The sequence below is a fragment of the Poeciliopsis prolifica genome, unplaced genomic scaffold (genome assembly GCF_027474105.1).
Source record: "Poeciliopsis prolifica strain line A6 unplaced genomic scaffold, Auburn_PproV2 SCAFFOLD044, whole genome shotgun sequence".
Classification (NCBI taxonomy): Eukaryota; Metazoa; Chordata; class Actinopteri; order Cyprinodontiformes; family Poeciliidae; genus Poeciliopsis; species Poeciliopsis prolifica.
The window spans coordinates 4,896,447-4,912,624 of record NW_026562419.1 but is presented as its reverse complement, the minus strand read 5'-3'; the positions used below and the strand labels follow the sequence as shown (position 1 = coordinate 4,912,624).

The 16,178-nt window shown below is 43.8% G+C and overlaps 1 protein-coding gene across 1 annotated transcript; it reads left to right on the top strand.

Annotated features, from left to right (window-relative positions):
• Window positions 1-4,404: 4,404 nt before the first annotated feature.
• On the top strand, window positions 4,405-13,898 carry LOC129376566 (high mobility group protein B3-like). Its single transcript, XM_055056163.1, has 5 exons — window positions 4,405-4,535; window positions 7,177-7,335; window positions 11,972-12,123; window positions 12,225-12,399; window positions 12,467-13,898. The coding sequence occupies exons 2-5, from the start codon at window positions 7,186-7,188 to the stop codon at window positions 12,590-12,592; spliced, it is 603 nt and encodes a 200-aa protein (XP_054912138.1). The 5' UTR covers window positions 4,405-4,535; window positions 7,177-7,185; the 3' UTR covers window positions 12,593-13,898.
• Window positions 13,899-16,178: the final 2,280 nt, after the last annotated feature.

Below are 16,178 nucleotides of genomic sequence, written 5' to 3'. Positions count from 1 at the left end.
TCTTTGGGCCAGAGAAAGAAAGCGGCCTTAATTTGGATGGCCAAATTGGGCACACGTTCGCCTCTGGGATTAAATGAGAAGTGATCTTCCCGGCCTTGGAGTTCGGGGGAGCAATATGGCCTGTTGCACAGTGTCTCGGCGACCGTTCAGCGGTTGCGGAGGCACGAATGGTCTTACGACCGTTTTTTCTTACCCTAACCCTACCCTAAAAAAAACAAAAAACAAACAAAAACCAGATGTCGCTCTGGTTTGCCCCCTTCATGAACCAAGGATCAGCGGGGGGTTCATGAGCTAGCTAATTTGTCATTCTGTATCGCTCTGAATTCCCATCCCCGAGGTGGCTAATTTATCATTCTGTCTGCATCCAGCAAAGTTCGCACCTACTTGCAAGCAAGCAAGCAAGCCTCTGCGTATCGCAGCTCGGACCTCCAATTCTATGCCTGGCTGAATAAAGACACAGAATCAGAAGCAACATCTCCATTTCCAAATCTATTTCAACTTCACTACATAATTATATACATTTTTTTTTTACTTGGTTAAATAATTGTTGTTGTTGTTGTTGGGTGCTGTATTACTCTTAAAAAGAAAGTCAGATATACGACATTTTCTGAATTCAGCAGAGAGAAAACAGAAAAAACCTAACACACAGACCATATGGATTTCACAGCCCGTACCCTATATTTGATCAAGCCCCCACAGCTCAGACCACAGTTGTACGCCAGTCACAGAATCAGAAGCAACATCTCCATTCCAAATCTATTTAAAACTTCAGTAGGCATAGTATATAATTATATACATTTTTCTTGATTAAATAACTGTTGTTGTATTGGTATTACTCTTTAAAAAGATAAAAATCAATAGGAGGAGGAGGAGGAGGAGGAGGAGGAGGGGGGGGGGAATTAGGTCAAAGGGGACCTGTCAAAATGGGATTTGACGAAAGCATGTACCTAATGTCTCTCTCTACTGAGACCCACGCATTGTCATTTAAATCTAGTTTCCATCCGAAGCACACGTTTGTGGGATTGGTTAAATCACAATTGATTTGGTTTGATAGGATTTGCACACGAAAAAAAGATTTTTTTTAAGCAGTCAGAGTAATGTTCTCGGCTTTGTCCAGCAGAGGGTACCAGAGGTCTTTCTTAAGGAGGTGTTTGAGGGTCTTCTCTGATTCCAGGCGGCCCAAGGGTGACACAAACATGATGCTTCCGTTCATCACCACCTACTCACCTGCTACAGTAGATTTGGCCCATAGTTTAAAACAAAATTTTAGGGACTTTCAGTCCATTAGTGGAAGGCTGACCGATAGGAGAGTCCTGCCTGCTTTCTGAAGAAACAGGAACCTGAAAGACCGACTCGTTCATGCGAAACTCAAATCTCAGATTGAGCCAAGCACACCCATTGGCCTGGGCTGGTGCTTCAGACACCAAAAATGGCTGCTGAACCACCGGACCCACAAAGTTTATTTTGTCCCGCCTACGGGCGGGGGGGCCACAAACGAAAAATTGTGTTTAATTCAATGCCGTCTCTGCAGGAGAAGGTTTGTGGGTGACACGGCGAACACGATGCTGGCCAGACTGGTTCTGCATGAACGAGATGTGGCCCGACGGCTTAAGGGGAAGCCAACAGCCCTGCTCAGTGTGCATTTTGCACAGCATGGCTGGAGCTCGGTCAGGGTCATGGTCCTGGAACATGACCCGACCTGGACCCTGGACCAAAGGCGTAAGGCGGCCTTGGTCTGGGTGGCCAGACTGGACATGTACTCACCTCTGGGACTGAATGAGCGGTGAGGGCCTCGGCCTCGGGGGCTGTGGGGGCGATATGGCCTGTGCATTGCATCTCTGCTGCCGTTAAGCGGCGATGGAGACGCGGATGGTCCCTGGACCGTTTTCCATTTTTCCCTAACCCTTCCTTTTAGGGTTAGGGTTAAGCGGGTGTCATGGGGGGGCAATGTTTTGGATGCCCAGAAACACTTTGAAACTTTCTCCTGGCTCCTGAGAAGGTGCTAAAAATTATTGAACTGCACAGGGCTATTCTCCAGAACACAGGCTATTGGCCAGTGGTACTTTTTTCCCATATTTCTTCGTTTTTCACAGTGTTTCTAGCCTTTTCCCGGCACCACATCCGCCATTTTTCCCGGGGAAACCGTTTAGAAAGCGGATACCCACGCCGAATTGTTCTTAAGGCTCCAGGCTTTCCGGCAATATATAACTTTCCTGGGCGGAACTCATTTTTACCCGTTTTATTGGAAGTTGAATTTGACCGTTCAGAACAAAGATGCTCTTTATTTGTATTAAATCAACCCCAGCACAGCTCCAGAGCTCTGGGTCACAGAGAACCAGGCCTGGAGCCTCTGTCAGAACCAGGACCTCCAGCCGAACCGGTTCACCCACACTTAAACACCCCTCCACAGACTAAACCAACCAGCCACACGCCCAGCAAAGTTGTGCCCCTGGTAAGGTAATAGAACTTTAAGGGAAAAAATTGGGAGGGGATGGGGGGGACCGAACGCCCGGCCCCCTCCTGCGGGCTTTGAGCTCCGGGGTAGGACCATCCAACAACGGGGTCCAAAGCCCGCGGGAGAAGCCAGGCACTCGACCGAGGGGGCAGTGTCCCCTTTGCGTGACTTTCTTTCCTTGTGCTAACCCTAAACTAAAGTGATTTTGAAGAAAAATAATAAAAATTGATTAAACTAAATAAAAAAGAAATACTTTACAGTACAAACCACAGCGTGAAAATTATTATTTTTGTTGAGAATTAAAATGAGGAATAACTTGATTTAGCTCATTAATTCATTCCTCTTTTGGCTCTTCTTGTGTTTCAATATATGTGCAGGGAGAAAGAGCAATCATACGTCAAACTTCAAAATCTAGAGTTTTATCCAAAAGTGAATTCAATGCAAAAAGAATGTTACAATAAGCATCTCACCTAGATCATCAAAACTCCAAGACATGACAAAACAGAAACAATTAACCGAGTAAAAAGGGAAATAAAAACACAAACAAAAGATGCATCTTCTGGGAAACTCTCACTCAGCACAAAGAGATTCGAACTTCTGCTTCAAAACAAACCATTTTATAATAATGTGTATTCTCCTTATTTAAATATATGCATTAGGAGGTGTGGTTTTTTTCCTTTGTGTGGGCTGTCTTAAATATTAATTTTATAACCTCTGAGACCCACTGAAACACCCAGCTCTTCTCGTACCAGGCTCTGGCCAGACTGATCTATGACGTGCGGCTGGAACGTTATCTCTGCCTCAAAATGCTTCAACAAGTAACCAGTTGGTGTTTTTTAACCAAGCTTGCACAAAATGTAATGCTAAATAATGACTATAAGTTTGGATCTAAGAATTAACTAATTCAAAACATGCTTAAAGAAATATAGTTAATTCTAACATAGATAAAATTATTTATAAAAAGTTTTAAGATCCTAGTGAACTTTTGAACCACGCTAAGGAATTTTTTAATTGTCTGGCAGACAGACTCCCTGTCTAAAGAGATTTAAGGAGTCTCAGTCTGTCTTTCTTTAAGATCCTCCCTATACAATTCATGTAAAACTTTTAGAGTGGCCAGTTGTTTTAGTTTGGATCTTTATCTAAGTTTGTCTTAACATAAAGATTAGCCTGTGTACTATTGTGCTAATTTAAAATTCTATTTCAACATTTTATATTATATTTTTCCATGATGAATGGTCATAATGGAAAAGAGGCCATTGCCTCCCCTGATCCCACATCACCTGCAAGCTGCTGCTCACCAAATGCACTGTCACTGAAATCACCTTTCTTCCCTTTTCTGATGCTCAATTTGAACCGCAGCAGATCATGATGAGGTCTGAATACTCCCATGTGATTGGCTCATTCAATATTTGCATTAATAAGCAGTTGGACAGGTGTTTATTTATAGATTTATTAAGTTAGTTTTTCTTATAATCACTATTCTAATATTGTTATCCATAAATCTATTTCATCATGTGGATATTTAACTGAACTTATGGTTGTAAAGTAGCAGGAATTGATTTTAATGACTAACCCTAACATGGTGGTTTTCTGTTTGTTCTCGTCAGAATAAACCAAAAAACAAAACCTGTGTCACGGCCTAATTATTAAAGAAAACCAGCACAACGCAGAAATAACAACCCTGTTTGACCAGAAATGTTTATTTATCGATAAACAATTATTCGGTTTATCATTTATCGCTGGAGCGACATGCATGAAAGCCCCGCCCAGCAAGAAGTGAAGGTTCATCATGAGTGGGCGGGGTTTGACACTGAGTTGCCGTCCTGTTCACCAATCAGAGGCGAGGACTTACAAACTGTCCTCCAATAGAATGGCACTTCTCCCGGATGGTTGGCCTTAGGCCCCGCCCCCTATATGAAGGTAACCAATGGGGGCGTTTCTGGAGGGCGTGGCTTATTCTCAGTTCGACCCAGTTTGAAAGTGAACCAACGGCTCCAGTCGCATCTTCAGCCCCAAAACAACAACCCGAACCGATACCCAGAAAGCCCAGAGATCCGGTCCTGGTTCCGGGCCTCCTACCGTGAGTACCCATGTCCGTCCTGCCTCAGCCGAACCGGTCCAGGTTAGATTCTTCCTGGAGACGGTTCTGATTCTGAGCCGCAAAAAGACTCAGAAATGCCGCAAATTATATTTCTCAGCTTTCTGCGGATAAAAAGCTGAGAAATGTTTTTAAAATGGCTGCTGCTTCGGTCAGACCGGGGCGACTGTCCCGACCTCCAGCCTGAGCTCCGTAGTGTTTCCACGCAGGAAACTGTCCACAGTGTGAGCTTGTAAACACGAAACGCCCATTTTCTCACTATAAATGCCAGGAAGTAGCCGATTATACGACACCGACCTCTCCGGGAAGTAGACGGAGCCCACCGTTCAAAATGCGCAGCAGCTGCAGAGTTTTGGTGTTTGCGTTGCAAAACGCGCTAAGCTACATAAACCGTTTCTTGTATGAAATGTAAATTAAATTCCCCGGGTCTGCGGGCTGCTTTATACAGATTATAGAGCGTTTCTGTCCGGTTCTCCGGCCCGCGGAGGGGGATGGGCCGCTGCGCAGAGGCGGGAAATGGTGGCCCATTGTTCTTCATGCTAGCTCGGCCAGGCTAGCCGCGGCGGCCCGGGAGGAGATGGATCGGGGTTGACCCGGTTTCGGTACCACGGACAGGTCCCGGAGGAGAACCGGGTCTCTGCAGGCGGAGAACCGGAGAGCCAGAGGCCTTCAGGCCCGCTAGAAATGGACCCTGTGGCCCGGTCCTTTGTTCCCGGAGAGCCGCGGAGGGTTAGGCCGCTGAACAGAACCGAGCCTCGGGGAGCAGAACCGGATGGACCCGGGACTGATGTCCGGACAGGAAAACACGGTTTAATGTCCAAGCATCACTTTACATGAAGGATTTATTAATTTAATGATTACAGTAACACTGAGAGCTTGAAGACAGTTCTGATCGGGTATTAATTATGATCCAATATCAGTTAAACATTGACCTGATCAGGTATTAATTATGATAAAATATAAGTTTAATATTGACCTGATCAGGTATTAATTATGATCCAATATCAGTTAAATATTGACCTTTGAAACAGAAATAACTGGAAACAGATCAGATTCAAAGAACCGGTCATATTAATCTGCTCAGGCTGGATGAAATTGTTAAATTAGGGTTTTTAGTAAAATAAATAGATAATTTTAATCCGGACAGAACCAGGATCCAATCAGAGGTTAAACAGGAAGTCAGGACTAGTTTTAGTGTAACACAGTTATTAAATCTTCCTTCATCTCCATATAATCCTGCCTTCCTCCCCTTATTCTCTCTCTCCATCTGCCTTCATGTCTCTTACACTCCATCCATAAATCTCTGGTTTTCTTCTGGTCTCTTTCCAGCAGGTCCATCCTCAGTCAGTCCACCGATGTTTTCACTGTCTCTCTTCTGTTCAAGTCCAAACATCTCAGTCTGGCTTCTCCTACACATCTAACATGAGCTATTGCTCTGATATTTTCATTTCTGATTTTATCCATTCTTGTCGCTCCCACACAGAACCTCAACATCTTCACCTCTGCATCACTTCCACCGTCTCTAAACCAAGTTTCTTCACTTCTGTTCCACTCGCTGTTGTCCTGGACTGTTGAGCAGTTAAAATCTTTCACTTTCTGTATTTCTATTCCCTGTAACCTCATATCTCCACTCAGGTCTCTCATCATGTATTCTGTGTTGCTACAGCGAGCCTTCATTCCTCCACCTGTTCTCTGTTCTCACCACAGATCATAATGTCATCTGCAAACATCACAATGGAGATTCATGTCCTCAATCTGTCCATCACCACAGAAACAGGAAAGGCTTAGAGCCGATCCTTAGTGAAGTCCCACTTCCACCTTGAACTGCTCTGTCCCTCCTGCAGCACAGCTCACCACAGTCTGACATCCATGTCCTTCACCAGTCTGACATGTTTCTCTGTTAGTCCAGATTTCCTCATGCAGTAACAGCTTCTCTCTTGCTTTCTTTACAATGCAGATCCTCTGAGCTTCTCTGTTCTATCAACATGGATTATAAAACATTTTGTAGGCATGAAACCAAACTGCTCACAGATGACCTTTTGACCTCAGTTTGGCTTCAACATCTCTTTCTGAACTTTTTACAGTTTTTTTCTCTTGTTCTTGAAAATTGTCACCAGCAGAAATATACACTCCTTAAAAATCCTCTCACTCTCTAGGATCTCAGTAACTGTTAACTGTAACAGTTATTAAATGGACCTGATAAATTACATACATCACATTTAATGGATCAAAAACTCTTATAATGAGCTAATCTGGTGTTAATCTGCCCTGCAGGGTTTACTACAACCAGGAGAAATTTTTAAATCATCACAATATGATGAATCTACACATCTTATTAAAATCATAGATTGTCAAATCTATGATTTGAAGTTGAAGGGTTTCTGGATTTTACATTTTCTCCTACATATTATGTTGTTTCTAAATTATTTAAGTGCCCAAAGGTCTTTATTGTCATTATTATTATTGTTTTCATTTTGCAGGAGAAAATAATGTCAGGTTTATATTAATGACAATCATTTTATTAATAAATAGTTTTAGAGGCTGTACTATAATGAAGATGTCTTCATGTTGGACTCTTCTCTGGAGCTACTCTCCTCATCCTCCTCTTCCTCCTCTTCCTCAGGCCGCCATCATGATGCGTAAAGATGTCAACAAGCCGAAGGGGAAGACGTCGGCCTACGCCTTCTTTGTCCAGACGTGTCGAGAGGAACACCGCAAGAAAAACCCCGAGCAGTCGGTCAACTTTGCCGAGTTCTCCAAGAAATGCTCCGAGAGGTGGAAGGTCAGAGACGCCGGGGACAGATGGGGGGGACAGGATGAGAGGGACAGACGGGGAGACATATGCTCTCTAGATCTATAAAAATACAGCACAGCTCCCTCTGACATTTTCTGGATTTCAGAATGTCCAGAGAACATCCCGTCTGGGACAGTCTGGGGACCAGACAGTCTGAGAGGGTCAGTCTGGTGGACAGAGACACCTTAAAACCTTTACAAAGACAATTATTTGTCTTTTTTTAAATTATTTTTTCTTTTATTTAGAAAGACAAATTTCAATCACATACAATAATTATATTGTTACTCATTTGAAGTCGTACATGAGGTGACAGCATGGAATCCAGGTGGTTTTGTCCATATCGCCTTTCTGGTGTTTTTTAACAGTCTTAGTTATAAACGATAACAAGTTTGAACAAAATTGAACACAACAAACAAACAAAAAACAAACCCAAATAGACTAAGTAAAATAAAAATAAATAAATAAACAAAAATAAAAAAAGGGGGATCGCATCACTTCAAGCAATAGAAGATCACAAGAATATAGAAAGGCTGTACATATAAATCACAAGAACAATCAAGTGAAGTCTGATCTAGTTGGTTTTACATACTCAGTCCATTTGGTCCAGATCTTGTAAAATTTACCTTTTTCAAGTTGGAGGGAGAAAGAAATCCTTTCTATAGCATAAATCCAATAAACAATTTCAATTGTTTATCGGTGGGTCTGGTTTCAGCCTTTTCCTGGTGATGGATTTCTTACTGGCTGCCAGTAGGACAGCCAGCAGCTTTTTGTCTCTACTGGTCCAGGTGTCCAACCGCAAGTTACCCAAATACACAGTTTCACATTTAAATGGTATGTTTACATTAAATACATTTTCAATATGTTTATGGAGCTCTTCCCAATATGGTCTTATTACCTGGCAGTCCCAAAAAATATGGAAGTGATGGGCACCATTAGACCCTCAGAGTCTCCAGCAGGTGGCGCCATTGCTTTGATATATTCTCTGAATGGGTGGAACAAAAAATCGTGGAATGTTTTTCCAGCAAAACTCCCATCATGTGTTTGATCCAGTCCAGATCCACTGCAGTTGACATATTTCCTCCCAGTCCTCTTGTGAGATTATTGCCTTCATTTCCTCTTTATGTATTCAGTATTCTCCTGTTTAGATAGCTGTATAACATTGTATAGTTTGGAGATAATTCTGCTGTCTGATCCAGACTTAATTAGTGATAGGAATACATCCAGGAGACTTGAGTCACTTTCTTTCAGCTGCTCTTTAAAATTTATATTAAAATAACGTCTGACCTGCAGGTATTTAAAGAAATCATCTTCTCTGAGTCCAGGATCCTTCTGTAAGGTTTCAAAACTCTGAAATTTTCCTTTGTGGGAGAATGAATAATAGGTAGTGAATCCTTTTGAGGTCCATAGTTTGAATCTGTTATCAGTTCTGTTTGGTGCAAAATCATAAGCAAACCACCTCATAATTTTAGATGAATCTCCGATTCTACAGATTTGAACCAATTCCTGCCGGGACTTCAGGAAGCTACCAGTTATGGAGTCTTCTGGTATCTGCTGCTCTTCCTGTAGTTTATAATCACTAAGTAGGGCTGTTATTGGGATTCATTTTATCCTGGAGCGTTCTACTTCCTTCCATGCTGCAGTACATGATGGAGATCACAGGCAGACTGAAGGTCTCAGCTGGGCTGCATGGTGTAATATATTAATATTCCTATAAACAGGAAAGGCCCATTCCACCATTTTCTTTATTTAACTGCAGTTCTAAACTTAATTCTGGCCTTTTTACCCTTCCATAAATACCTGGCTATTAATTGATCCCATTCTAAAAATTGTTCAGATAGACATTGAAATAAATCCATCAACTGTGGGAGGATTTTCATCCTGATGGATTCTATCCGGGAGCTTAAACTTAAAAAGGGAATAACATTCCATCTATGTACACTACCGTTGAAAAGTTTGGGGTCCCCATTCAGTACTGTAGCTTCTGTGAGGAGCTAAACTGTTTTCAGATGTGTGAACATGGTTGCACAAGGGTTTTCTAAACATCAATTAGCCTTCTGAGCCAATGAGCAAGCACATTGTACCATTAGAACACTGGAGTGATAGTTGCTGGAAATGGGCCTCTATACACCTATGTAGATATTGCACCAAAAAGCAGACATTTTTAGCTAGAATAGTCATTTACCACATCATTTCTTTAAAGTTAGGACTGGTTTAGAGTTATCTTCATTGAAAAGTACAGTGCTTTTAGTGACATTTCAATGTGACCCCAAACTTTGAACGGTAGTATAGATGTTCCCTCTAGGTGTTCATGTGTCTGGGCACACGGAGCTTCCTGAACACACTGAGGTCCACTGTGGGCATCATCAGTGGACACGGTGCAGGGCGTGGCCACGAACAAATATAAATCTGGGATCATAGAAAGTCGCATGGCTTATTAAAAGAATCAGATTACATCAGCAATTTTCATGTGTTTGCTTTTAATTGAAGTGATTTGCTGAATTAAAATGAAAAAAAGAAAACATTGTTATTATAAGAGTCCTGCTTTATCCAGAGTGAGAAATGAGACATTTCACCTTTCAGACATAAATATTCAAATATTCACATTTTCATAATGAAATGTTTTCTGTAGCTTGTGATACAGAATAAATTCTTGTAAAATATTTAATTAGTTTTTTCTTCTCACTTCTCCAGTGGTTGTTCACTTAGCCCAGGTTGATGGTCAGTCTGCTTCTTGCTTTATGTTCTTGAATTCAGCATATTGATTATTAATGCCTCCATAATCTGTGGATGGAGGAGAAAGGCCTCATGTGTCTTTGCCAGAGTACAAATATCTGCTTATCCATAACTCAATGCTTCAATATCAAATGCAGATGATTCCTTTAATTCATGCTCGGAACAACGAGCATCAAAGTGATCACAGAGCTTATTAATAACAGGAATAATCTCTACAGTCCCTCCACTGTCCACTCTACTGTTCTTCTAGTTGCACAAACTCTGACGGCCATTTGATCTTAGAAGTGTATTTCTTTATTTTACTGTGGCTTGGTGAGTGGACGTCCCACTGAGACATGATAAGGTGTTATCTTTCACGTCTCTTAACTCCGCCGCACTATTCTCACCTGCATGGTGCCACAGCGCTATGACCAAGACATGTACACAAAATAGCATGCAGTGATTGGCTGCAGCGAAACTGAACCGTATTGTGTCATTGGCTGGATCCCTGTCACTGTACAGAAAAACTGTTATTGGTCCAAACTGATGTCTGAGCTCAATGTCCAGTTTATGTTGGACTTTATTTTATGCGCTACATAGATTTTCTTGTACTGAGAATATGCAAGCAGAGCGCGATTGAACAGGTGCAGCTTAGAGGGAACATTGGTCATGGATACAAGCGGTCAAAATTAGTGTTAGTTTTTTAGGACTCTCCCTCAGAGAGAGAAGCTCAGTCATCCAGGAGGGACTCAGAGTCGAGCCACCGCTCCTCCACATCGAGAGGAGCCAGTTGAGGCCCAGGCATCTGGTCAGGACGCCTCCTGCTGAGATGTTCTGGGCACAACCCACTGGAGAAGATCCAGGACACGGTGGAGCTGGAACAAGTAGCTGGGGAGAACAAACTGGGCCTCCTTTCTTAGGCTGCTGACCCCGTGACCTCACCCTGGATGAACGGAAGAAAATGAATGAATAAATGCACATACATGCACACACTCACATGCATGATACACACAGTACAATAGAATAGAGACGGCAATGATAGCCGCTAGTTTCAAGAAACATGCTCTTTGTAACCCACACACTCACTGACATTGTTCCAACATTATTTCATTTTAAAAATGTTCTACAAATCATCGCAAACGTTTTACAATCTTTTCTATAAATCTACATCTATAAAGAAAGACTACGTAACTATCACTAAAACATGCAATGGAGGCTTTCTTTGCAGATGTCATAAAAAAACCATGAACAATGCTGGAGCTTTATTTGCAACAGTTGACAGGCTCACAAACCCTCCTATGACGTTACCACCTGAACTCAATCTAATGCTGATGGAACAAGTTTTCCAGCTTCTTTTCAGAGAAAATTCAAAAATCAGAGGATTAATCTGCACATTGACTCTAAAGCCAGAACCATTGCTGTACCCAAACAAAACAAATACAGGAAAAATGACCCACTTTCAACTACTGAATTATCATTTTCCTGCTGACACGGTGTGTTCAAGGACATCTGGACTCTTCAGTTCCAATCTCAGTTCCTCCCAGTGAAGGAACTGGTGAACTTTCCTTCAGCAGTGGAGACCTGAGCAGTCAGTCAGTCAGCTGACCACTGATTCCTCTGAGCTCTTCTCTGATTGGCTCGCCTTACTCAGTCATAGTGAAGCTTCTCTGATTCATGGAGAAATATGAATATCTGCTGATCTCTGGATCAGAGCAGCTGGAGCCTCCAACACCAGGAGGACTCTGCTTCTTCTTCTGTGGTGGATCTTAAAGCAGCTGATGGTGACCTGACCTCAGAGACAGGAAGGATCTAGAGACAGAGAACTTCCTGTTGGTGTCCTGGCAGGTCCTCTGTGTCCTCCAGCTGGTCCCATCTTGTCCTCCAGCTGGTCCCATCTTGTCCTCTTGTCCAGGCGTTGTCCCCCGGAGAGAAGAAGCGTTTTGAGGACATGGCGAAGGCCGACAAGGTTCGCTACAACCGGGAGATGAGGGACTACGTTCCGCCCAAAGGCTTCGGCAAGAGAGGCCGCAAGAGGAAAGACCCCAACGCCCCCAAGAGGCCGCCGTGAGTACCTGCAGGGTTCTGGTTGGTCCAGTAGCAGAATACTGGTGGTTGGTTCTGGTTCTGGTTGGGTCCTCTCTAACCCTAACCCTGTGTCCCATCAGGTCGGCGTTCTTCGTGTTCTGCAGCGAGTACCGGCCCAGCGTGAAGCAGCAGTACCCGGGTCTGTCCATCGGCGACTGCGCCAAGAAGCTGGGAGAGATGTGGAGCAAACTGAGCCAGTCTGAGAAGCAGCCGTACGAGGAGAAGGCCCAGAAACTGAGGGAGAAGTACGACCGGGTGAGGACCGGACCGGAACCAGAACCCTAGAGAACCCTGACCTCTGACCTCTGCCCTCTGCCTGCAGGACATGGTGGCGTACCGCGGCGGGGGAACCTTCGCCAGGAACCCGGACTCTTCAGCTCAGGGCGGCGAGGAAGAGGAGGATGAGGAGGGCGAGGAAGACGATGAAGACGAGGAAGACGACGAGTAGAGAGTGAGGAGAACGGGGTGTGTTTCAGAGACCGGACCGGTACCATACGGGTCAGAGACCGGTCCAATCAGACAGATGGGTTCTGGTGACAGAACACTGTCACCAGAACCGGTCAGGTCCAATCAGACCGGTACAGACTGGTTCTGATGGAGGACAGCCTGATCGGGTCCAGAACCTCTGTTCTGTTCCTGACCCGTTGGTCTGACAGGTTCTGGTTCTGAGCCAGCTGGGTTTATCCCTCAGGTGTTGATGATCCAGAACCAGAATGATCTGGTTCTGGTTCTCTGACCCGTCTCAGATCCAAATGTCCAGCAGTACCATTTCTCCTCCAGCAGGCGGCGCCTTGCGTCATCAGAACCGGGTCAGTGACTGAGCCCTGTGGTTCTGGTATGGGTGTTACCATGGTAACTGACCAGTCCAACATGTTTCTGCTTCACCAGAACCGGTCCAGAACCGGGTCGCTGTAAACCAGGAACCAGATCCAAACGGTTGATCAACTGGGTTAGAACCTCTGGCGCCGACCCGGTTCCATAAAGGACATCTGGGTCGGGTCAGAACCGGGTCAGGATGAGCAGGTCGTTCCTGACCAGCTGACCCAGTTACCATGGTAACCTGTTGTAACCATGGTAACCAGTGGCTCCTCCCAGCTTCCCTCTGTAACTCTGAGGTCATCAGGTCAGTGTGACCTCTGACCCCCAGCAGAACCACAGCCTGGTCCGAGTCATGAACTCGGGTCTGGTTCCTGATAGAGACACGGAGCGGCGCAGAGTTCTGACCCGGGTCAGAACCCAGGTCAGAACCTGGGTCCAGTTAGGTTCATGTGGTAAAGGTTCTGGACCTGCATAGCTTCATTAAGCCCAGAGGATCCAGAGCTGCAGCTGCTCTGGGCTGCCAGGCTCCGGCGCCCCCTGTTGGGCCCCCGACTCTCCCTGCCTGGAGGTCAGGGCCAACAGGAGGTGAAGCGTTTGGCCCAAGGACACAACCACAGACAGGATGGGAATTGAACCAGGAACCTCCCGATTATAAGACAAAACTCTGAACCAGGCATCACGGAGTTCTGACCCGGTTCCATCCGACCCGCTGAGTTTAAACCTTCTGACTCGTCTGACTCTGAAACACACACCTGGTCCTCAGTGTTAATGTGTGTGTGAGAACAGTGTGTGTGTGTGTGTGTGTGTGTGTGTGTGTGTGTTAAACTGTCCAACAGTAGCCCCGCCCCCGTCACTGTTACCATGGTTACCCCCCACCCCTTGTGTTTTTTCTGTCAGTAGAAACTGCAGCTTTTATAATAAAACTATGAACTGCTGCTGCGTCTGACTCACTTCCTGGTCACATGACCTCTCCGACCAATCAGGTTGTTCCATGGAAACCTGCTGCTACCAGAACCTTTTTGAGCCACCCAGAACTTTAGGGCCAGTGGTTCTGGTCCAGAGAAGAAGCTCCAGAACATTAGAAGGTTCTGGTTCATGGTTTCTTCTTTACGGATCAGAACCAGAACCTTGTTCCATCAACCCGGGTCTACTCAGTCTCTGGTTCTGGATTGTAACTGACCTCCTGTGTGGATCAGAACCTTAGAGAATCTCAGGTCCAAAAGCTCTGAATGATCCAACCCTCAGGTGGAGAACCAGAACCAGGCCAACTGGGACCAGCTCTGGGAAGACCAGAACGGGTCAGAACTGAGGTTCTGGAGCGATGCTACAGAGGTTCTACTCAGATGGAGAGAAGAACCTCTGACGGGTCCAGATCCATCCAGTCACTGAAGAAGACGGGTTCTAGGAACCGGACCAGAACCAAGTGGTACCAGGTAATAATGGGCGATACCAGTGGGTCCAGTCAGACCTGACTGGTTCTGTTTATCTTGGAGTACAGTGTTGGTTCTGATCCGGTTCATCAGAATAAAATGGCAGCCAAACGTTTCTCAGATTACTGACCTCCATGTTGAGAAGGTTCACTTCATCAGCAGAGCTGACCTTTGACCCCTGATCCCTGCTGGTCCAGACCGGTACTGTTCTGGTGCCTCCAGTACCACATGTTGGACCCTTGGTTCTGGACAGCAGGACGGGTTGTGATTGGATCTCCAGCAGCTGGAAGCTCCTGATGAACAGAACCGGGTTAGAGAGGTTCTGTTCACCAGAACCTTTTGTTCAGGTTCTGCTGGACCTCCATGTTCAGAACCGATCATCGTTTCCCTGGTCGGTTCTGACCCAGATGTCCAGAACCCCGAGACCCGGTCTAAATCATGACCCGGTTAGTCATGAAGTTTTGCTCAAGAACTTCTGGCGCCGGTTTCGTCTGGACATCAGAGATTCAAATGAGCCGAGACCCTATTCAGAATCAGAACCGAAACAAACTGATTATTGATTATTAACTGAAACTAAAATAATTCTGTAAGTTTGAAAATTAAAAACATTATTTATGGTTTTATTACAGAAAAACTGCAGGATCTGATAAATATCTTTGTTATTATAAGGAAGATTTTATCCACTAATTTATTAAATCCAGATTAAAGTTTATTTAAAACTCTTAAAAACCTAAAACGCCATGAAGAATTTCAAACTCATAAAACTTCTGGCTCCATGAAGACGAGAGGAAATCTGTTTTCTTTTGTTTTCTTTCCTTAATCTTTTTTTCATCCCATTTTCTCTGTTTAAAGTTTTTCTAATATTTAATGATGAATTTCTTGGACAATAAAGTTTCAGAACCAGTGTTCAGGGTCAGAGGTCAGGCAGATCTTTATGTTTCCTTCATTTCTTTATTCAACAAACAGGAACATTTTCAGGAGAATTCAACCAATCACAGAGGTTACAGCACATGACATCATACAGTGGGGCCGTCTGATTGGCCGGTCCGTTTCTATAGGAAGACATTTGGAAATCAGTGCAGGTAAGAAGAGGCGTGTCATCAGCAGGTGTTCATCGCCATGGTGATGAAGAAAGTAAACAAAAACAAACATGAAAACAACATCCAATCAGTGATTCTGACTCGTTAACTAAACTAATTAACTAATTGATTATCTAATTAACTAACGAGCTGCAGCTACAGGTTGGCAAGGAAACTAAGTCAGGTTAAGGAAGATAGGGTGTTGCCATGGTTACTAAAGCTGTTGTCTTTGAATTAATCTGTTTCTATGACAACAGCACAAACTGAGAAACCAGTTCCTGAACTGGTTTCTCAGTTTAGTTTCTTTCATCGTTATTAATTTGGTTTCATCTGTTTACACGTCATTCTGACATCTGGATCCTGAACTCAACCTTTTGATGATCAACCAGTTCAGGAACTGGTTTGTGTTCCAACATATGAACCAGTTCCTGAACCTGTTTCACATTGACTGGTTAGTGATTCTAATTGTTATTGCAGCTGAACGTGTTCTGATCTGATTATAGAAATTAAACTAATAATATATTGATAATTTACTCATTTAATGAACTGATTCATTTTAGTTCATGTTGACAAACATTTATCTGTTCAGTCTTTTTGTCTTTTTAAAGCTTTTTATATTTGATTTTATTATGTAATTTATTTACCTTGTGATGCATTTTCAGTTTAAAATGAATGATAAAAATAAATTTTATGTTGACAAATAATG

Excerpts from the sequence above, each read along its gene's own strand:
- LOC129376566 (XM_055056163.1), top strand. The coding sequence starts at position 7,186 with ATGATGCGTAAAGATGTCAACAAGCCGAAGGGGAAGACGTCGGCCTAC. Across the intron at positions 7,336-11,971 it reads AATGCTCCGAGAGGTGGAAG|GCGTTGTCCCCCGGAGAGAA; the intron begins GTCAGAGACGCC and ends CCTCTTGTCCAG. Across the intron at positions 12,124-12,224 it reads AACGCCCCCAAGAGGCCGCC|GTCGGCGTTCTTCGTGTTCT; the intron begins GTGAGTACCTGC and ends GTGTCCCATCAG.